At 37.9% G+C, this 23,894-nt stretch overlaps 2 protein-coding genes across 2 annotated transcripts in view; both read right to left on the minus strand.

Annotated features, from left to right (window-relative positions):
• Positions 1–15,123, minus strand: part of IMMT (inner membrane mitochondrial protein) — a 348,633-nt gene extending 333,510 nt beyond the window's left edge. Inside the window, exon 1 of the mRNA XM_070726478.1 lies at positions 15,119–15,123. The gene's annotated coding sequence lies outside the window, so the exon portion shown is untranslated. The remainder of the gene's footprint in view (positions 1–15,118) is intronic.
• On the minus strand, positions 833–23,191 carry AREG (amphiregulin). Its single transcript, XM_070726480.1, has 6 exons — positions 22,969–23,191; positions 21,450–21,632; positions 12,069–12,255; positions 9,959–10,117; positions 5,934–6,034; positions 833–3,700 (listed from the first exon to the last, which is right to left on the minus strand). The coding sequence occupies exons 1-5, from the start codon at positions 23,018–23,020 to the stop codon at positions 5,947–5,949; spliced, it is 669 nt and encodes a 222-aa protein (XP_070582581.1). The 5' UTR covers positions 23,021–23,191; the 3' UTR covers positions 833–3,700; positions 5,934–5,946.
• Positions 23,192–23,894: the final 703 nt, after the last annotated feature.

Below are 23,894 nucleotides of genomic sequence, written 5' to 3' on the forward strand. Positions count from 1 at the left end.
GAAAATATGGACCATCAACTATAAAATGACATTAGCAATGTCTTATAAAGAAAATCAACTAAAAATGTTTTACCGATGGCATCTACCTACGGCGAGATTATCAAAAATGTTTTCAAATCTATCCTCCCAATGTTGGAAGTGTAAAGTAAAATCAGGGAGATTTTACCACCTATGGTACACCAAAAAATTATGGAAGAACATTAAAGCCCTAATGGACCAAGTCATATTGATTGATGTAACATTCAAACCGGAATTATTTTTATTAGGAATATTTAGACAAAAATTTACATGCCAAGAAAAATATCTCATGATACACATTTTAGGAGCCGCCAGAATTACATATGCACAAACTTGGAAGCAGTCAATGACTTCCCCGACTCTAACAGTTATTACCAAAATTATGGAATGTGCCAAAATGACCAAAATTACTATGGAAATTCAGGACAAAAAAGAATCAGATTTTTATAAAATATGGGACAAGTGGTATCAATGGATAGCAGCAAAAAGATACCAATCATTTACCCCATCTTTGACCTTTTTAAACAAAAACATTATATACTATTATAAGTAATCCAAACATCGACAATAATCAATTTGATTCTAAATATGTAAAATAATTTTTTTTCACCTCTTCAACCAATCCTAATCGAATTTATTTTTATACTAACTTTTTATATTTCTCTCTGTATCATCTACACCTACTACTTCAACTTACTATTATGTCACACTCCCTACAAACGTCTGTGAATGTGCAAATTCTCTTTATCCCTTCTTTCCCCCCCTCTTTTTTCTTTCTATATCTGTTCTTCCCTCTTCTATATTCTTTCTCGACTTTTTCCTTTCCTTTCCTTTTCTTGTCTTCGGGTCTATTATAACAGTGTAATACTTATTATTAGCTAACTGTTACTTAATATACAATATATATATTGGATGCATATATGCTATGTTGTAAATATAATGGATGCATATATGCTATGTTGTAAATATAACTCATCATATCATTTACAATCTTTTTTAAACTACAGAACCATCTGAACAATGATGTAACCACCTGTTTATCACTTCTATCTCTTTTGACCCATACCCCTCCCCTCTTGTGTCTTTTTTTAAATCTGAAACTTAATAAACTATTTTTTCAGATCTAAGATGTGTTATTTGAGTGTTCCCTTTATTTTTTTTGAGCAGTATATATATATGTGCTTACATTACAAATAAAAACTGACTTATTCTTTTCTATGCCTGAAATCTAATGAGACCAGAGAAAGATGGTGGTAGGATATGCAACTCTACCAAATTTGCAAATCAACAGTCTCAAGTGACACATTTATGGTGGATGAATTGATATAAAAATTAATAATTGTGGTGATTTTGAAGTGCTGCTTTGGGAAAATGCAAATGCAAAGAGCCAAGTAACAATATAAGCTACAACTCAGTTTTTTTATTTGCGTAGAAAAATTATAAAATAAATAAGTCATTGAGTTGTGTGAATATATTAAATAAGAATCACATTTACAGAAATAGAAAACCTCTATACTTACATATTTACATTTTAAAAATCTAAAAACAATGTTTATCTTACATACAAGCTACTGTCAACTAAATAAGGCTATCTAGATTATTCTGATAAGAGTCCCTTTACATTTCATAGTTTACTTAAACATCTGTATAGAGCTAAAACTTGAATTAAAGGTGCCTCTTTGTGGAAGCAATTTATATCTGTAAAGAAAACATTGAAGCTAATAATATTGCAAAACTAAATTTTATCATGCTCTTTAATACTCTTTAAAGAAAAATCCATGGAAGTTGATAGTACAGTAGTGTATTCATGTTGATCTTTGTTTTGTTTAATAAATATTGTATATGTGTTTTACACACTCTCTCTCTCTCTCTCTCTCTCTCACACACACACAGTTTCATTATTTGCTCTTATATTCTATTCTATTCCAGCAAAAGGCTTGGCTCAGACCAATGTTTGTTCATCCCAGAAAAGACTGAGGTGCAAGCAGAAGGCGTGGGTGAAAGCGGCGCTAGCAACATTTAAGCTTCTGGCAGCATCCGTTCACCTAGCTACCCAGCCTGGGGTGGGGGGTAACCCAGGAAGGAGAGCGTGGGAAACACGAAGCAAATTGTCACCCCAGCCAGTGACATTGGTGAGATTGTAAGTCAAGGACTTAACAGTTCACTTGAATAATGATAGTTCAAACCACTCCCACTCGATCACATGGCCGGCAAGCCACTCCTAGCCAGTTACATGACCATTAAGCCACACCCACAAAATAAGCCACACCCCCAGTGTGGCAGTAAAAATTTTGGCTGCCCATTACTGGCGGAGTCATATTGGAGGGTGCACGAGATTTTGCCTTGTGTTAGCTCCAGCGTGCATGCACATGCTGGCCAGCTGATTTTCGGCCTTGGGAAACGCTGTTTCACCCTATAGCCTGTAACACTGTTTCACCCTGTAGCCACTTCAGGGAAGCTTCCCTGAAGCTTCCCTGAAGCCCCGGAGGCAAAAAACCCCAACAAATCACCCAATGGACAAAGTTTGAAAAAACATACTTCCGGTTTGACACTTTCCGAACTTCCGTTTTGCCTGTTGCCAGGAAGCTTCCCTGTGCAAAAAACAGCACAATGGCAAACTGGAAATGTGTTTTCTGAACTTCCAGTTTGCCTGTTGTGCTGTTTTTGGCACTCCAGAGCTTCAGGAAGCTTCCCTGTACTCTCTAGAGTGTAAAAAACATCACAATGGCAAACCGAAAGTGTGTTTTCCCATACCAGGCTGGGTGGGGGGGTGCAAGGTGGGGGGTACATATGCATGGGGGGAGGGAAGGGGTGTGGGGATGTGCATGTATGCTAGCACACCCACAAACACCCTTTTGGCACGTGAACCAAAAAGGGTTTGCCATCACTGTACTAGGTCATTCCGTATCTTAAAACATTAAAGGGAAAACTGAATACTCTGGAATAGTTATGCTGTAGATGTTAAGGCTAATCTCAGGAAACAAAGCCACCAACAAATCTGTTGGTTGATAGTTTTGCAAACTGATTGCATCTCCCCAAACACGTTTTAAAACCAGAGCAGCAACTTGGAAGCTGCTCCAAGTGCTTACGTACTTTCCAGTGAGACAAAACTGCATTCAACACTGGCACTTCTGGCCTGGCACATTTTCATCGAGCAAGCGGGAATCCTCCAGATGACAAGGTTGGAGGCGTGGGAGAAAAGAGGCACACCCTGTACCATTTGTCCCGGTTAGGAGTCATTGAGCTCTTTAAGCAGCGTGAGAGACTTACTCAAAGCCAGCTCCATTTCTGCCTTTCACCTTCATGGGTGTGTGTGAAACATAACAAAGAATACAATCACAACTGCCTCTCAAATTCATGCTTTTTCACACAGTCTCAATCAATTTATCTCTGCCAAAGGTAACGTGTGCAAAAAAAGAAGTATGCAGGGCAGCGGCCATTCGGTATTCTCCTACCACTGAGCAGCACTGTCTGGAGTACTGACCACTGCTGTGAAACCAAAGCTGCATGTGCGGCCACATGCTGGCTATCACCAAGAGAAAAAGGATCACCCTCCTTGCAGCACGCCTGTGGCTTGGTGGCAAATAAAGTTTCAGGTTAACTGCCTTGATTTCTTGATTTGGAATTTTCAGAGATGCCTTCATGAATTAGAATGTGCTTCAGTGACAGCTTCTTTTATTATCTGAAAGAGGAAAGCATGGCATTAACAGATGGGATATTTATACAAGTAAAATTCAGCTGTGCAAACATACTGCATTCAACAGAAAGCACATTTATGATAATAGAATTTTCTGTGCTTACATATTGACAGGTAACAAAATATGGTATTTATCTTATACTTTCTTGTGTACATTATTCTGAGTATTTATCACAGTATTTATCTGAAAATATACATTGAGCTATAACTTGAATAATGAAAATGATTTAGTTCTGAACTGATCTAAGAACTTTTTGCAAAAATTGCCAGAATTCCAGCTGGCAGAACAGGCAATTCTTGGATATAGTCAGTCAGTTAGGTAGAGAATTGGATTTGGGGGGTGGGGTTAGCTTCAGGAGAATTCTACATTTGGTGACTGATCTAGTATCTCTGCAATTATAGTGACCGACTCTGAAGCTGCTCTTCATTACATATATAGCAAGGACTTATTAAAACACACCCTACACCTTTTATGAAGCTCATCTCCAAGAAGGCGGAATTATTGATAGGGATAAGGGCAGGGGTGGGTTGCTGCCCGGATGGGGGGAACGCAGTGAGGTAGCAAAAATGGAGCTCCACTCCAGAGTGCCCAATTTGCACTGAAAGATGTTGAAAGAAAATGCAGGGTGTCCTGCATAAGCCACGCCCACAGTGTGGTAGTAAAAAATTTGGTAGCCCTTCACCGGATAAGGAGTAGGTCCTAACTTATCTCACTGCCAGTTTGCTTCCCCCTGCTCGGTGCGGGTGCGCGTGCATTGCACGCCATGTGGCCACACCATATGCCAAAACCCAAGGTTCTGCACATGTGAAAAAGTCAAAATTGGATTCTGCATGTCCGCAGAAGCCCAAAGTAAGATGGTGGTGCCTATGGTGCTGCCGGTTTGGGGGATGTGGCCAACCAGCGATTGCTCCCAGTTTGGCGAGCAAGGGGAAATTCCTGCTACCGGTTCTATAGAACCAGTCAGAACCAGGTGAAACCCACCTCTGATAGGGGTCCTAGGAAAGTACCATACAGGTAGTCCTCGACTTTTGCTTACTGAGAGCTGGTATAATTTAAAGTTATGGCATTGAAAAAAGTGAGATGGCTATTTTTCATACCTAGGATCATTGCAGCATCCCCACAATCACATGATCAAAATTCAGACACTGGCAACCAGCATTTTCCCTGGGTCATGTTTCTGAGCAGCAAAGCCAATGGGGGAGCCACATTCACTTAACCACCGCGTTTGTGTATTTGTTTATTTATTCGATTTCTATGCCACCTTTCTCCTGAGATTAAGGGCAGTTTACAGCAAATAACATGCACATGATAGAAATCTATATAAAATTACAGCTAAAAATCCCCATAGCTAAAAAACTTCCAACCAAACAGATTCAAAATCATGCATCTGAACATGCATTCATTGGGTGGGGCAAAATATAAATATTTCAATGTCCCCAGACCTGCCAGCAAAGATGGGTCTTTAAAACTTTATGAAAGGCAGGGAGAGTGGGGGAGGGCAGTACTGATCCCATAGGGCTGGGGCCATCAAAGAGAAGGCTCTTCCCTTAGACCCCGTGAGTCAACATTGTCTGGCTGACATGACCTGGAAGAGGCCAACTTTATGGACCTGACCAGCTGCTGGGATACATGAGATACAGGACACAACTGCTGGTCCCATGCCATGTAGGGCTATAGATCATAAACAACACTTTGAATTATGTTAGGAGACTAATCGATAGCCAATGCAGCTTGCGGAGTGCTGTACTGACATGGGAATATCTCGAGAGGCCCATGATTGCTTGTGTGGCTGCATTCTGTACTACCTGCAGTCTCCAAATACTCTTCAAAGATAGCTCCATGTACTAACTTACTAACTTAACAACTGCAGTGATTCACTTAAGAACTGTGGCAAGAAAGGTTGTAAATTAGGCAAAACTAAGTTTACTATTGTCTAATTTAGCAGCATAAATTTTGGGCTCACTTGTGGTTGAAAGTCGAGGACTGCCTATAATCAAAGGAGTGTATTTCTCTCTCTTTCAAATTTGAAATAAGCACTAAAAGATAATGACTTTCTTAAATCAATTGGATGAGTTTTAAAAATATTTTTGTTGCTATATACTATAACACAAAGCCTCACAATTTGATGAGAATATTGATAAATTAAAAAAAACCCTAATAGCTACAAACTTCTGGAGTTGGAGGAATAGCATAAGATATCATTAAAATAATCCTTACCTTCATTTGTTTTTTAGACATTACTACTGGGAATTCCATTTTCTTTTTTGAGATTTCTCCTTTCCTCTATTTCATTATAGTTAGTGCATTTTTTTCTTATCCTGAATAATAAAACATTCATCTCCATCACTTTGTGGAATCATTTTGCTTTTAAATTGTTCAAGCATAAGTACAAATGATTTTAAATTATAGGCATGATACAGAAAAACTGTGGCTTATCAGGTTCCTTGCCCCATTTAATTTTCCTCATTTGTGAGTAGCCAAGCCACCATCGCACAAAGCTGAATAAGCAAACCTTATCTAACCATGCAACTACTATTATTGCAACAGCCTGTCAACATTTCAAAAGTGCTTCAAAGCCTAAAAGTTTTGGGGTATATATATTTAATATAAAAGAATTTGACATGTTTAACAATCAAAATATACAGAAGATCATTCTTTCTTTAAGAAACCCCAAACAAACCAGATATTAAATTTGTAAGAATTAAAATAGAAATATGTTTCAGAACTTCTGCATAAATAGAATGGTATGTTCAGTAGGACAGATGGGAGGGGGCAGTTTTCTAACTATGGAACCTGTAATTTAGGCTACAAATGATCAATAGGTCCTGAAAAAACCTTGTAATGACACAACTCTATCACTTGAAAACATTTTTGTTCCACAACACTGGAAACATTCCCATCATTAGCAGTTTTATCTTTTTTTAAAAAAAGTTTTTATTTTTTCAACAAACATTACATCATCAACCAATCAGTATGTCATTTTGGTGGTGCCTCAATGATCACCGGCTGCCAGCAGTTTGGCAGATCGAATCTCAGTAGGCTCAAGATTGACTCAGCCTTCCATTCTTCCAAGGTCAGTAAAATGAGGACCCAAATTGCAGTGGCAATATGCTTACTCTCTGTAAACCAGTGATTTTCAACCTTTTTTGAGCTGCGGCACATTTTTTACATATACAAAATAATGGGGCACCTTGAGCCGGGGTGGGGGGGGGAGTGGGGGGACTAAAAAAAGTTTGGACAAAAAAAATTCTCTCTCTCTTCCTCCCTTTTGCTCTATTTCTCTCCTTCCTTCCTTCCTTCTTCTCTCTCTCCATCCCTCTTTCTCTCTTCCTTCCTTCCTCTCTCTTTTTGCTCTCTTGCTTTCTTTCTCTTGCTTTCTTTCTCTTGCTTTCTCTCTTTCTCTCTCTCTCTCTTGCTTTCTTTCTCTTTCTTTCTTTCTCTTTCTTTCTCTCTTTCTCTCTCTCTCTCTTGCTTTCTTTCTCTCTTTCTCTCTCTCTCTTTCTTTCTCTCTTTCTCTTTCTCTCTCCTGCTTTCTTTCTCTTTCTTTCTCTTTCTCTTTCTCTCTCTTGCTTTCTTTCTCTTTCTTTTTCTCTTTCTTTCTCTCTCTCTCTTGCTTTCTTTCTCTTTCTTTCTCTCTTTCTCTCTCTCTCTCTTGCTTTCTTTCTCTTTCTCTCTCTTGCTTTCTTTCTCTTTCTTTCTCTCTTTCTCTTTCTCTCTCTTGCTTTCTTTCTCTTCCTTTTTCTCTTTCTTTCTCTCTCTCTCTTGCTTTCTTTCTCTTTCTTTCTCTCTCTCTTGCTTTCTTTCTTTCTCTTTCTTTCTCTCTTGCTTGCTTTCTTTCTTTCTTTCTTTTTCTCTCTTTTTCTCTCTTGCTGAGCTTCGCGGCACACCTGACCATGTCTCGCGGCACGCTAGTGTGCCATGGCACACTGGTTGAAAAACACTGCTGTAAACCACTTAGAGAGGGTTGAAAAGCACTGTAAAGTGATATAGAAGTCTAAATGCTAAATCTGGGTACAAAATTTTTGTGTCAACATCTTTTACATTTATCACCATTTTCTTAGTATATACACAGCTCTACTTTTACATTTCAATTTAACTTATCTTTTATCAAAACATTTTTCTTCTTGCTTTATTTAACTTCATATCTCTTTTTATTCTCTATCCAATGAGAAAAACGCTCCCATATATTCTGATTCTTCTTTCCCCTTGAAAACCATTCATTTTTGCACATTCTAATATTTTCTTAATTATCACTCCCTTTTTGTAGGGATTTTTCCCACTTTCCAATTTTGTGCAAATACAATTCTAGCTGCAGTTATCACATGAATAATTAAATATACCCTTTTTTTACTGTATTTCTCTAACAAAATACCCAAGAAATCAGCTCTGGTTTAAACTTTTTATGCTAAAGTCAAACTTTGGAGCAAAATTTGTTACTACACTACTGGAACTTGGGGTGATGGTGGGGACATTCAGCAACACAGAAGCAAAGCTTCCAAACTACAGTATAATGACCAGTCTACATTGGAATCCAAGTCAAAATTATTTACTAAATGTTAAGCTAGGCAATTTGTTACATGCATAATACTATCCCAAGGCAAGCATTTAGATGATTATTACTACTACTACTACTACTACTACTACTACTACTACTACTACTACTACTATTATGATTATGGATATGCAATTCTATTTAAGGAATTCAGGACAGATATAGGGTGGAGACTGCTGGGCAAACCACAAATTGCTATAAAATAGGCTAGAACTGGGGTCCCTGAACTTGGCAACTTTAAAACTTGTGGACTTCAACTCCCAGAAGTCTCCAGGCAGTTATGTCCACAAGTCTTAAAGTTGGCAAGTTTGAAGACCTCTGGGCTAGACTTTGAGCAAAATATTAATACAAATGATTGAGAAAAGGAGACAGAGAGAGGAGGTGTTACAGGTTAAGTGCAATATAATTCTGGGCTTTAGGATGGGAATTGTGCAAGAGTGGAAATGATGGGGGCCAAATCTTTGCCACTGCAATTTGTCACAAGATGAATGTTTAATTGAAGTGGACTATAAATATCATTGTGTATGCCTGCGTATGTACAAACACACAATCATATAGTGCTCATAGTTCTGATATGAAATCTACAGGACCTCACAGGAAGTAGATCAGTCATTTAGACTTTACATAATGATGAGGTAGGGAACCTGACTGATGTGCTGTTAAGTTCAATTAAAACATTATTTCTCAGGAGTGAAATTTAAAAGCAATAAGCATCATATTTGCTAATGGTCCCAAACATGAAGCTCATTTAAATAAAATTAAATAGTGCTGAAATTTCACTTTTCTCCTGCCATTGAATTCTATTTCAGGACTATTTTTTGACATAAAAACACAGCAGACTTAATTTGTTAATTATTTGAAAACCATCCTTAGTAATAGTTAGAAGTCACCAATCTACCATTTATTGTACCTCAATTAGGCTTGACTGATACATTTACTTCAGAGGATTAGATCCAAACTGAGTCATAGCTAGAGTAAACACTCTGAAATAATGAAACCTAGATGTTAAGTTTCATCAATTTCAAGCTTAATATATCTCATAAAATCTAAAGGACAGATTAGTTGTTTCCATCGCTCATTTCTTACAGACTTAATGAGATCATCACCTGTCAAATATAGTTTAATCTCCAAGATTATGGTATGCTGAATTTTAATGTGTCCATACTGGTCTGTCCGCTTACACTATTCATTATTTTATGATGTTCCAAATGGCTCTCAGAGGTAAATTGAGGTAAATATGTCTTTACAAAATTGCCCCAATGTATTACTCCATATAATTAAAGTTAAGGATAGAGAAATACAAATTAATTTAGTTTCACATTTACCAATTTACATTTTTGTATCCTATTTCTGAGTCAACCTGTATATGTACTTTGATATATGTTTTCTCTAAAATACTATTTTTTGTGGAAGGTTCCTTAACACTTGGGTGCACTGTAATATTCACAAAACTGAGTGTATGAATATAGTCACATTTCATAAATGTATATTTAGAAAGTATCTACTAGCAATTTCTTTTTTATTTTGGGGCACCATAAATCTTAATTCTGCAAAGCAATTTTACAAAATGTCAGTATTCTGTTGCTGAAAACATTGTTGGGTATATTAAGTATCACAGATACCAATCAGTCTTTTTTGCCACTATTTTATTGTACTTTCCTTGGTTTACTGGTGGATTTAAATGACTTACTTTTCAGTGATGACAATTATAATGATGGCGAAACTGATCATCGCGAAGAAAATTGATACTACCACAACTTCTATTTTTAAGACACTTGTTTTATCATTGATTTTTTTTGTCTTCAAAAACTGTTCCACACAGCGTTCACCAAAGTAATCTGGGTGGCATCTGAAAGCAAATCATGAAAATGCACAATTAGAATAGCATCACTGCTGTTTCTATTATAGAAAAATTATAGAATGTGAGGAGCTGGACATGATGACGAGGCGATTGAATAACCAAGAAGAATCAGAATTTTATAAAATTTGGGCCCTATCCCAAATTTTATAAAATTCTGATTCTTCTTGGTTATACCTGGTTGAACAAAAGAAATTCTCAATGAATTAAAAAATATTTAAATTTACCATTTTGAAATGTGTATAGATAGAGATATGTAATAGAAGTTTTTATTCCTCTGAATTGATCTAATCAACAAAAGTTTTTCCTTATTGTATTATGGTGACTTCTATTTTGAGCGGAGCGATTGTAGCTCCTCTTTGTGTTATGTGTTTTGTCTGGGTTTTTTATGTTTGTATTGTGATGTATTGTCTTTTTTGAAAATAATAAAAAATTTATTTAAAAAAAAAAGAATAGCATCACTGCTATTCTAAACAGATATAGAACACTGAAATGATGTTGAAAGTATCTTCAGGTACATCCACTGTATTCTGCTGCTTAATTCTCTCTGTGTTCATTTCAAATTCAAACAATAGTTTGAATTCTTGATAATTTGGGTGGAAAGCACAACACACACACACACACACATACACAAATTGGTTTTCCTTTACAAACCTTTGCAAAATTTCATGATTATGTGACTATGATTTGTAACTTTATTGCTAGTTTCTGGGGGGAAAATGTCCATTCAGAAGAATAGGTGTGCACTTACTACCATGATACTCGCTTAATGATCATGGATTTACTTAATGACCACAGTGATTTGTTTAACAATCACTGCAAAAATGTCGCAAAATCAGGTCCAGTCAAGTGGCTGCATCGGCTTACAACCGTAATGACTTACAACTGGAAATCCTGTCCCAATTGCGGTCGTAAGTCGAGGACTACCTGTAATAATATAACAAAAGGAGCATTTCAGCTTACACAATAGTGCACGGGGCATACATATGTCAGTCATTTATATGAGCAAAGATAAATGAATGTCCAGATTCCAGTAGTTTGATTGTAGCTCACTCAGTGATAAACTTCATTTGTTGTAAAACTTATATTACAGCCACAAATGCTTGCTGCATATAATGTATCAAATACCAACCAAAAAAATACACCTTGCAAATTCTATCCAGATTAATGGACAATATATGTATATAGGTAATATAGTGACCAGAGCTAGGGCAATTATATTATTTTTTCTTATGCTTCCAGAACATTGGTGAGTAGGGAATTAATATATTTTTGCAGATCCATATACAGTGGAACCTCTACTTAAGAACTTAATTCATTCCGTGACCAGTTTCTTAAGTAGAAAAGTTCGTAAGTAGAAGATATTTTTCCCATAGGAATCAATGTAACAGCAAATAATGCATGTAAACCCATTAGGAAAGAAATAAAAGCTCGGAATTCGGGTGGGAGGAGGAAGAGGAAGAAGAGGAGGAGGAGGAGGACAGTCGCTGTCCAGAGCAAAGGAAGTGTTTCTTTTCTCTGGGTGCTGGCAGAGGTTTATTCCCTCTTCAAGTGCCCAGAGGAAGGAAAATGCTTTGTTCGCTCTGGACAGCCAAAGCCTCCTTAAGCACCACCAAAAGGCTCCTTTGGCAGCCCAGAAAAGCCCGGGATGGCTGGGATTAAATGGCAAGAAACTTTGTGCCGCTCTCAAATTTCCTGGGAAATTTTTTTGGGCTTGGGTTCTTAAATAGAAAATGGTTCTTAAGAAGAGGCAAAAAAATCTTGAACACCCGGTTCTTATCTAGAAAAGTTCTTAAGTAGAGGCGTTCTTAGGTAGAGGTTCCACTATATTCTGTTTTATCATTAACTGAGATAATGATACTTTCAAGTGCTATGATGATACTATGGCAACATATTAAATAGAGATGCTAACGATTTTATCAACGTTTCTAATTTAACTTACGTGCAAACAGGTATTAGAAACTGTTTGATGTATCTGCATTCACCATGAACACAAAAACCTTTATATTTTCCTTCACAAGGAGTTTTAATTTTCCTTTTAGTTTTCTTCTCACTTCCTTTTCTTTTGGGTTTGTTAGGGTTCTTTTTTCCACCATCTAAATTTGCTGGATTCTTAATAGGTGGTTTCTCTGGGGGGAAAAAGTATTAATTATTCTGCAGAGAGGGAATGTGCTGTTGTGATCAAAATGTTAAGAACTTGTACTCCGCCCTGATTCCATTAGGAGAGGGGCGGCTTATACATTTGATTAAACAAAGAAACAAACAAACAAACAAACAAACAAACAAACAAACAAACAAACAAAGAGTCTAAGAAAACTCTAAGAAAAGAGGGACTAGTTTATAGCAATCCCCCAGGCACAGTAAGAACCTGAGTAACCTGGAGCCTTTTCGCCAAAAGGAGCAGAAAGCTGGCTGATAAACAAAACCCTTGTTGCAACAACACATCAATAGCTTTACTGTAAAAACTAAGTATGCAAAAACATCCTGCATTAGGGAAGCATGCTAAGAAAAAAATAACAACCTACATTGGCATCAATCTCTGCTGCAATGAGCTCACTGGAAATCTTTAATTCCAATCCACTTATTATATAGGTAATACAAAGAAAAGGTCTTAGATTGGCTGAGAAATGAAAGAAAGATTTTAATCTCAGATTCCTTTCATTCTAATCAGAATACTACTACTACTACTACTACTATTATTATTATTATTATTATTATTATTATTATTTATTAGATTTGTATGCCGCCCCTCTCTGCAGACTTTGATTGCAAGAATAATTATAAAGCAAAGAGATGTTATAATGACGACCAAGCATATATACACAAGAAATGTACAATGGCTAGTAGTTCACCTAAAGTGGTTATTTGTTGTGAAAGTCTTAAATTTTTGTCTACTCTGGGATTTACTTTAAACAGTCCCAGGCTTATATTAATTAACCATTAACACCATTATTTTATGCAAACACTATAACTTAGTAAAAGTACAGTAGTTGTCTACTTTCATCTGCATTATGAAGCTCCTAAACCTAGTGAGTTCCTGTGATGGGGGATGGCAATCTCCCCTATCATATTTGTTTTCTTCTTCAGGATGCTGTAGCAGAATCAGCAGTGACAATGGTTTGTTTGTGCAAAGCTCATAGAATAGCAGGAATTTCCAGATGAAAACAAATGGGGATCTGTATTCTGAATATGTGAACATATATTAACTTGGTTAAACATATTGCGTAACTATGGCTAATATGTTTGTGCCAGCAACTCTACTGCAACAAGAAAACAAATTCAGGAAAACATGCAGTTTTCTACATACTAAAGTCAATTTGCTATTCTAGGCAGTGAAATCTTCTGGTGCAGATAAATCATATTCTCATATTTAGAAGCAAAGGCTAACTATGTATCTGAACAAAAATAAGAATTCATTGATGATCCTGATAAAAGTAAATATTTATGTAAAGTTTTGGTCCGATGCAATTATTTTACATTTGAAGAATTTCAAAATCAGGAAACAGGATTTTTAATAACTTCTGCCTTTCTAAAAGCATTTAAAGAAAGTCAGTGTGCAAAACATTTTAATATAATCAGTCTTTTCTTATTTCACTCTGCAATAAAGTCAAAACTAATAATGTAAGCATTACTGCTCAGCAATAAGATAAATTAAATAAAGTTCTCTTAGAAGTTTAACAATTCTAATGAGGTGTGGTAACATGGTTAACCCCAAAGATATTTGCATTTCAGAGGAGTTTAAAAGATCAGAGTAGATAATAATGTGGTTTTAGACAGGGTTTCACAGTGTTCTAACAATTCAAAAATGCATATTGTGGGATTAAGAGTATGATTTGCAATGGATTTCTCATTTCTAATCAGCATAAAACAGTCTGAATGAATTATTTGTCTCTCCCTGCAATGACTCCACACAGGTTGGGGTATAGTCAATTCTCTAGCTCAAAAGTGATTTGAAACCCTAATGAAACAACTTATATTTTTTGCCTTTAACTTCAAAGCTTTATAGCCAACTCATATTTACATGCAGCAGAAACCTAGCATTTATATGATTCTTGGTTTTATATATTGGTATTGCATGCAAACCTTTTTCTTTCCGTTTGGCATTTCCCATCAGCAGGAATGATTAAACTAACAAGGTCTTACCACAAGGGACAAGCAACCTGGGAGCCCTCTAGACGTTTTGGACTTGAAATCCCCAAAGGCCCCCATGGCCAATGGCAATGATTGTGGGGATTGTAGTTCAAAAAAATCTGGGGACATCAGGTTGTCTCCTCTTGCCAGAACAGGTTCTCATGTTTATTATTTACAACCAAGGATACGCAAACCTTGTCTTGGAATAGGCATATTGAATCAAAAACCTTAGTGAGTTTTTACCTCTGTTATTTTAACCCAGCTTTCCCACATCGAATACTCTCAAGATGTATTAAATTATAACTCCTGTGTAACTATTGGAGAATGATGGGAACTTTCTGTTACTCATCTGGAGGGCATGTAGTAGAGAAGGCTGATTTATCCATTTCTGCAATAAAGGACCCAAACAAGAGTGAATGATTCAGGAACTCATGAATGATACACCAGAATTCTCCCTCATTACATGTGAGCAAAGTTGTAAAATGAAGTCCTTTTCCCCCAATTGATCCAAACGAAAATGGAATTATTTTTTCCTGTCTTATCTTCATAGTGGCCCTTTATATTATATCTGAGAGCATGATTGGGCCAATATGTGTCAAAAATGTATTTTGTGGAGGAGGCATTTTCTTACTGCAGTTTGTCAGGATCAGGTCCAGCAACCTAAGAGCTTCTACCTGATCATTCAGCCTCTAGCCCAAAAACCTAAAGAGTGATGCCAAATCATCTTGTTCTAGAAAAACATTTGTTTTTCTATTTAAATTTCCACATCAACAAAATCTAAAAACATTATAACCTCTTTCTGGGAAGACAGTCAACTAACCTGTGATCAGCTGTACATTTTGGGAAGAACTATGGTTATCCTGGTTTCTTTAACTGCTATTCAGAGGGATAAACATTAATATATAACAGGCCAGTAAGCAGTATATCTGATTGGCAAAAGTATTGCCTATTTCACATATATAGTTAGGGTTAAGTGATGCATTAAACGAATATTGAAAAAAAGCCATGAGACAAACTAGAAAATTCAAGCATCAGAGAGCCAGGGTTACATGCAACTTTCTATTAAGTATACAATTCCACTATGCAATTTTACTTAAGCCTGATTAATTTCAATTAAGTACCAAGAAATTTGCATGTATATTCTGCATTAATTGCACCTTTGCCAACACATTTATAATTTCCGAAGCATCCAACTAAATCTACTTACTCTGCAATTTGATTTAACTGCTTAATTCAGTAACTATTTTCAAGCAAACATATCTCAATTTAAGAGACATTCAGTTCCTTCTTTTACTTACAGTAATTGATCATCATAGAAATATCTATCTTTAAGTAAATGGAGCTTCCTAATGGGATTGAACTGAGGAACTACAGGAATAGTTTCTAAGTAAGCTCATATATTAGCTAATCAGATATAGTTGACTTTTGCATAAAAAGAACTTCCAAACCCTATAGTTCTAACATTTTTAAATATTATAATCCAGACTAGTTGCCCTATATATAAACAATAAATAAATATGTTATTGTCATTGTATGTATATACACAGTACAGTGATACCTCATCTTACAAACACCTCATCATACAAACTCTTCAAGATACAAACCCGGGGTTTAAGATTTTTTTGCCTCTTCTTACAAACTATTTTCACCTTACAAACCCACCTCTGGACTTCTGTTGCCAGTGAAGCACCTGTTTTTGCGCTGCTGGGATTCGCCTGAGGCTCCCCTCCATGGGAAACCCCACCTCCGGACATCCATGTTTTTGTGATGCTGCAAGGAAATCCCAGCAGAGGAATGCCAGCACTTTGCTGGCAACGGAAGTCCCGAGGTGGGGTTTCCCAGTGAAGGGAGCCTCAGTGAAAATGCAGCATCGCAAAAACACAGAGGTCCAGAGGTAGGGTTTCGAGGACTTCGGTGTTTTTGCGATGCTGCAATTTCACGGATGGTCCCTTCACTGGGAAACCCCACCTCCAGACTTCCGTTGCCAGCGAAGCGTTCATTTTTGCGATGCTAGGATTCCCTTGCTGGGATTCCCCTGCAGCATTGCAAAAACACAGAAGTCTGGAGGTGGGGTTTCCCATGAAGGGGAGCCTCAGGAGAATCCCAGCAGTCACTTCGGCTGGCAAAAGGGGTGAATTTTGGGCTTGCACACATTAATCGCTTTTCCATAGATTCCTATGGGAAACATTGTTTCGTCTTACAAACTTTTCACCTTAAGAACCTCATCCCGGAACCAATTAAGTTTGTAAGACAAGGTATCACTGTATACCCATACAACAAAATTCACATCATGCCTAAAGACCAGTTCCAATACACATAACAATCCAAAAAAACATGCCACACCCACCACAAATCCCCCACCCTGAACCACCCAAACATCTACACAACAGACCAAGTAATACTGTACAATAGCTGGTGATCCTTTAGTTCAGTGTTAAATGGGAATATAGCTCTGGGATAAAAATTATTCAGGAAACGTGTGGTACAGGTTAGTTGTTCAGTATCAGAAGGCAACAGTTCAAAAAGTTTGTAAGCGGGATGAGATGAGTCTCTGAGAATGTTGTGCACCTTCCTAGAACAGCGAGATGCAAAATATCATCCAGGGTGGGTAGCTGGGGCACAATGATATTCTGGATAGTTTTAATAATTCTCCGTAGAGCTTTTTTATCTGCTAGCAGATAAAAAAGAACATGCTCTCATACCATGCAAGAATGCTGTATGTCAGGACACTCTCAATGGTGCTGCAATAATAGCTGTAGATGCTGAGATAGATTTAGCTTCTTGAGCATTCTCAGGAAGTACAGCCTCTTTTGTGCTTTCTTCACAAGTATGTTGACATTCATAGTCCACGAGAAGTCCTCTGAGATATAAGTACCCAGAAATTTGAAATTACCAACCCTGTCCACCTCCTTGCCATTTATGTGCAATGGTAAATGTACATCTTTTTTCCTCCCGAAGTCAATTATCAGTTCTTTAGTTTTTTTGGTGTTAAGTGTAAGATTATTTTCTTTACACCACAATGCCATCCCTTGTACTTCATTTCTATAAAGTATAAAGTATAAGTAGACTCATTGTTCTTATTAATGAGCTTATCACTGTCTCATCGTCTGCAAATTTAATAATTGTGTTAGTGTTATACGATGGGGTGCAGTCATATGTGTACAAAGAATAAAGGAAAGGGCTTAGAACACAACTCTGGGGGGCTCTTGGGCTTAGTATCTGAATGGAAGAATGATGAGACTCCATCCTTACTGACTGTGGCCTATCTGTCAAAAAATCCTTTACGCAGAAACAAATCCTGTGGTTTATACCCAAATTAGACATTTTAAGAAACAACCTGTTGGATAAAACGGTGTAAAAAGCAGAGCTATAATCCACAAATGACAGCCTTACATAAATTCCTTGTTGTTCCAAACGATTCAATACAGTATGGACAATAATAGACAATAATAGCATCATCAGTTGATCTGTTACTCATATAAGCAAATGGGTATGGGTCCAAAGTAGATGGAAGACTAGCTTTAATATAGTTCAACACCAATCACTCAAAACATTTCATGACAACAGATGTCAAAGCTATTGATCTATAATCATTAAGGGACACCACTACCATCTGCTTGGGGACTGCCAATATAATAGATGTCTTTGGGCAGGTAGGGCTAAAGCATAACAAGAGGGATAGATTGAAAATATCCATGAAAATTCCAGCTAGCTCTGCAGCACAGTCCCTAACAACTTGTTCCGTGATTCCATTGGGCCCAGCTGCCTGTCTATGAAAACAAATATATATATATCTGTTTTTGTAGATTTTCCCGAGTTTAGATATGTAGGTCTAGGCATATTCGGGACTTTTTCCATGTAAGGTTGATAGACTTTCTCCAACATTTTGATGAGGTTCCAAATAAAGCCAAAGACAACAGCCTGAAGATGAAGAGTGGGACCTCGTCGAAACATCGTCAATCCTACATAGGTGTTGTGGGGGAAAGAGAGGTGGGTTCTCATGGGGCCAGCCAACCCCTTGGCTGTGTGGACCTTACATCATCCCCCATGCAAGACTACACAGCCACATTCTGACCCCTTTATGTTATCAGCATAATGTAACAAATGCTGTTGTCAGCATTTTATCTGACAAATACTTATTGGCAATATTAATATTTTTATCCATAGCTGTTTAGGCTAGAGATATATATTAATCCTAAAGAATTATGAGTGTTCTCCCTGCCTTTTCCTCTGTCCATGTTTACGGGTATCCTAAAAATGACTGAGAAATAATAATAATGCTTATTGAATGAACAACAAAGAACATAGCAAACTATGTTCAGCTGTGGTTTGCCACTTCCTTTCTTTTTTGGTTGGTATCTCAAAAATCTTGGTACTAATTGATACTTCCTGTTCCTTTTATAGTTTTTGTGATCAATACTGGGCATCTGTGAATAGAATGGGAGTAAAGCTAATGTTTCCTTTGTTTCCAAAGCAGAGGTAAAAAAATAAAGATAAAATACTTGGAAATGCTGCTCCAGGACAAGCTCAGCTAAGACTACTGTAGCACAACCAATATAAATATGCAGTTATTAACTCAAATGATTTATATGAAAGATACTCAATTTGACTCAATATATTGGAAGTTCAATACATTGGCTTAGGAAATATGAAAACGTATATATTAATGGCAATACATTATATTCATATTCCCAAGAAATAATATTTAATGAATGTCTGATTTTCTAAATTCTGATACACCTATCCAATCTGAATTTAATATCTAAACTCTAATACTCCAATCAAAATTTTGCAATTCATATTAAATATTCATCAATAAGTTACAGATACATTTTAAGGGAAAATATGCCTAAAAATGTCAATTTCATTATGAATGTCAGTTCCTTCTTAATATTGCAAATGAATGCCCAAATGAAGTAGAATGGGGCTTCTCTGGACAATTTACAAAAATAAAATGGAGGAAATGATAAAAAAGAGGTAAACATGAAAGTAGTAAAACAATGAAACAATAAAAATAAACAAGGTACAACAATAGAGTCGAGGAGGTACAGTGGTTAGACTGGAGTACTGCAGGCTGCTGCAGCTGACTGCTAGCTGCAGTTCATTAGTTCAAATCTCATCATTTTCAGCCTTCCATCCTTTCGAGGTGGGTAAAATGAGGACCCAGATTATTGGGGGCAATATGCTGACTCTGTAAACCACTTAGAGAGAGCTGTAAAGTACTGTGAAGGGGTATATAAGTGCTACTGCTATTGCTATATCAACTGAAAGCTAGTCTGGGGGGCAGAGAGGCAAATGGGAGGTGGGCATCAGCTAATTAACCCAGTAGGCACCTCCAGTGTGGTTCTCCCCCATAGGGTCTCCAGACCAACTGGCAGAGCCATGTCCTCAGGTCCTTTCAGGAGGACAGAAATATGGGGTCAGAAATATGGGGCAGGGGGCATTAGAATGTTCGGTAATTAGTGTTAAAGCAGGGGAACCACTTTTATATACTTCATGCAGTTCTTTGTTATGCGGGCAGATGCTTATCTCTTTCTATGTTGGGGCGATGGTGGCACAGTGGTTAGAATGCAGTAATGCAGGCTAATTCTGCTGACTTGCCAGAGTTCAATTCTCACCACCTCAAGGCTGACTCAGCCTTCCATCCTTTCGAGCTCAGTAAAACGAGGACTGTTTTGATTGTTGGGGACAATATGCTGATTCTGTAAATCACTTAGAGAGGACTATGAAGTGTATATAAGTCTAAGTGCTATTGCAATTGCTATTCTGATTTTGAAGAATCAAAATAAACAATATAGTAATATTAAGAGAAAAGGCCTTGTGTCTTCAAATTTCCATTCACGCCAACACATATTACATGAGGATTGAATGATTTAGCACAATATAGACTATTTAAAAACGGAATAATTTCTTATATTTTATTTCAGTATTCCACTGAGGGTTTATTTTTAAAGGGCAACAGTAAAATCCATTTATTTTTTTTGTCAGTAAATAAGCTTCATTTTTGCAAAAAGGAATTTTTATACAGTGATAAGTTGAAACCTACACCATGAACATAGTAATCGCATACTATTAACTATTTGTTAAAAGTAATTCTGGGATTTTTAGCTTCACCAAAGTTTCTTAAAAGATATACTTAGTACCAAGCACTAAAGTTACCAGGACACCTTGAGAAAAATGAATTGATTGTGACATTAGCTTAAATTTATATTGTAGAGGTGTGGTTGGAGTTCAGAAGATAACTTTATCCTTGCATCCAAAATGTACTACTTTCATGAACTCCCTCCCGAGATATGTACTGCCCCTCCCTCCTGGTCTTTCGTAAAGCTCTGAAGACCTAACTCTGCCAGCTGGCATAGGGGTCGGGAGAGACAAGATTGTCTCCGGCTGATGTTGTGAATGATTGAATCGAATGAATGGGAATGACTGCATGTGGGTTTTTTAATGATTTTATAAATAATTCTTTTTAACAATAATTAGATTTCTTTATACATATTGCTTTCATTATGTTGTACGCCACCCCGAGTCACTTCGAGAAGGGTGGCATAGAAGTCTAATTAATAAATAATAAATAAATACTAGTTGAAATCCTTGCCAATGAAATACTGTATACTTCAAGTTCTTGGAAAGTGCTACACAATCATGGAGACTATGAACATTATGATAATTGTTTAACAGCAAGCCTATGACTATTGATTTATTTAGAAAGAAAAAAAAAGACAGCATTGTTCATAAAGACTTCATAGGGCATGTAAGTCTATTAAATATAATACCTTCTTAGAAATATTCATTTTTGGATCCTTGGTGCTCTATGAGCTCAGTTGCTTCCTTGAAGACATTACATTACCAAACTAGGTAACATTCTCAGTGCTCCGAGGAGCATGAAGTGCTCTGTGTTACCTAGTTTGGTAATGAAATGTCTGCAAGAAAACCACAAAGTTCAGAGAACACGACAGATTCTACAGTTCAACCCTGAGCTTTAAGTATTCTCTTCCATGGTACATCCATTTTTATCTGGCTAAAGTCTTTAGATTACCTGGATAAAAATAAAGAAAGAATAGGGTTCTACAATGCTTGGAGTATAGAGCAACAGCTCTTTGCAAAAATTGCATCATTATACCAGCCTTCTCTGAGATGCTTCGATCCCAAATGAGAGGAACATCATGGGCAAGCACTCCATATCTTAACCTACCTCTTCCTGCATCATTCACAAGGAACTGAGGTTCTCTCACTTCCTTCACATTATCTTCAGCCTCTTCAGATTCAACTCTTGATGATAACCGATCAGTGGAAGATATATTGAAGGTGTTCAAGTTGGGTATGTTTTGCTCATCTTTTGTCACATTTAGCTCTGATCCAATAGCATGCTGGTAAACTGTGGAAGAGAAATGAAAGATGTGGATACCATTGTTACCAGTCAAGCAAAACTGGCAGAGAGGTGTTTATCTGAAAATTACACTTGACAGCTGTTGCACATGTAGTTACTCTTATTCCCATAATGAGTCATTAAAAAAGCAGCTTTCAGTTTTTCTAATGTGAATTTGTTTAGATTTCCCCAGAATATTAAAATTGCCAACTTCCAAATTATTGCATTCCATTAACAAGAATTCTTTAAGTATTTTAGAGTTATATACCGCTTCATACTGCCTTTACAGCCCTCTCTAAGTGATTTACAGGATCAGCATATTGCCCCCAACAAGTCCTCATTTTACCCACCTCGGAAGGATGGAAGGCTGAATCAATTTAAGAAATGTTGATCTCCTACAGTGGGTACAATCCACTACACAATGGGTTTTGACCAAATAACTGACAAACACAAGTATCCAGGCACTCTGATTTAAAGTTCGCAACATTCTTTCTTCTTTTCTAAAATCATAACTGGTTATTCAATATTTAAAATTTCTCTAGCAAAGAAATTACCATTTAAAACCTGAAGACTAAAAATCTCTTCGAATTAAGCTCCATTCAGCATTATGGGGTGTAAACAATGCTTCTTAATTCAAACCCTGCTTCAGACAATATGGTCTCATCACCCTTACCCCTCTAAAATAGTGGAAAACAATGAGTGCCTCCTTTGGTGATTTAATAAAACAAGAAGCATCCACAGCAAAAATATTGTCATGTCAAGATCTACAAGAATACAAGGAAGCTTAGGCAGGCTTAAATCATGAGAGAGCTGAGTTGCAAAAAGATCTCCAATTTTGTAACTTAGCCAAGTTGTTCGTAGCAGGATTCTTGTACGGTAAGGAGAGAAAGAGCAGATAGAGAGGTATGTGAAATAAAATGGAAATAAATTTAGAGACTGAATAACAAATACAGCAACGAGATTTTGAGAATTGTTTCAATGAGGCTCCCATCGCATATACAGTGCATCACTTTCAAATTCCCAAAACGACAAACTGAGAATTGGGAAAGAGAGAAGAGAGAAGGGGCTGGTGGCAAACGCAGAAGGTAGTCCCGCTACTGCGTCCCAGCCTTTCAGGCGCCTCCTATTTCCAAACAGCAGTGTAATTCCAACATAACTTTCCAAAAATGAGAAAACCGGGGAAACCGGGGCCCAATTCAGAAAATTGCAGCGAGCTACGACCCTAAAGCCAGCAACGCCCCACTCTTCAAATTCCCAGGTCGAGAGTCTTCGGTGCGGTCGCCGAAGTTTTGCGCCCCTTCTGCCCCGCCTCTCGACAGGGTCCGTGGCTCGCCCGCCCACTCACCTGGCCTCTGGAGCAGCGGGAGGAGAAGGAGGAGAAAGTGTGGGGCGCGCATTGAGGGAGCGTCTTCGGGGACCGGTTTGCCTATTAAAGAGTGAACGAAAAGCGCACTGAAGCGGTTGAGGAGGGTTCCCTGGATGGCTAGCGAGTGTTACTCTCGGAGCGGCGGCAAGACACTCCATACCCATCGAGCGAGGGATATATATGCTGTGCCGCCGCCACCACTGAGAGGCCGGCAATCAGGCAGGGCGGTCAGATGAAGCTCGACGTCAGCCGGGCGGGGAAGGGAACAGGTGCGCCTCGGGTCGGGAGACATCACCCAGGTTGCGTGTGGCGCAAAGAGGAAGCAGGTCGCGGAGGCGGACCGGCAGCGGCAAGATAGAAAGCCGTCGGATGAGTCAGATGGGGTCACGCTCTTTACTTGTAATCCCCAGTGGCTGCAGACGTCTCCTCGGGTATACAGAGGCGGAAGATCGGCTAGGTGAGAGTCAGGTGGGGTCACCTAGGCCGGTTGGATTGTGTGCCTCGAGCTGCCCCCAAAGGGAGGTGAAGGATAAGGCTCTCCAGTACCCCTTTCATGTTCAGAATGGACTACATGGGGCTTTGGGAGATTCCAGCAACAGACGTTTCCCCTCTAGCATTATGTAGACTTCACCTCCCTGCTTCCCCAGGGAGCATGCAGCCCTGCAACTGAAGAAGCCATCTGGAAAAAAGTGGAAGGAAGATAAGGAGCCGGTGGCACAGTAGAGGTAGAGTGCTGTACTGCAGGCCACTGAAGCTGACTGTAGATCTGCAGGTCAGCGGTTCAAATCTCATCACCAGCTCAAGGTTGACTCAGCCTTCCATCCTTCTGAGGTGGGTAAAATGAGGACCCGGATTGTGGGGGCAATATGCTGGCTCTGTTAAAAAGTGCTATTGCTAACATGGTG

The sequence above is a fragment of the Erythrolamprus reginae genome, chromosome Z (genome assembly GCF_031021105.1).
Source record: "Erythrolamprus reginae isolate rEryReg1 chromosome Z, rEryReg1.hap1, whole genome shotgun sequence".
In the NCBI taxonomy this organism is placed as follows: Eukaryota; Metazoa; Chordata; class Lepidosauria; order Squamata; family Dipsadidae; genus Erythrolamprus; species Erythrolamprus reginae.

Coding starts and splice junctions, on each gene's coding strand:
- AREG (XM_070726480.1), bottom strand. CDS start 23,020: ATGCGCGCCCCACACTTTCTCCTCCTTCTCCTCCCGCTGCTCCAGAGG. Junction 21,633..22,968: donor CCCGCTGCTCCAGAGGCCAG/GTGAGTGGGCGG, acceptor TCTCTTCCACAG/TTTACCAGCATGCTATTGGA. Junction 12,256..21,449: donor TGTGAATGATGCAGGAAGAG/GTAGGTTAAGAT, acceptor TTTTCCCCCCAG/AGAAACCACCTATTAAGAAT.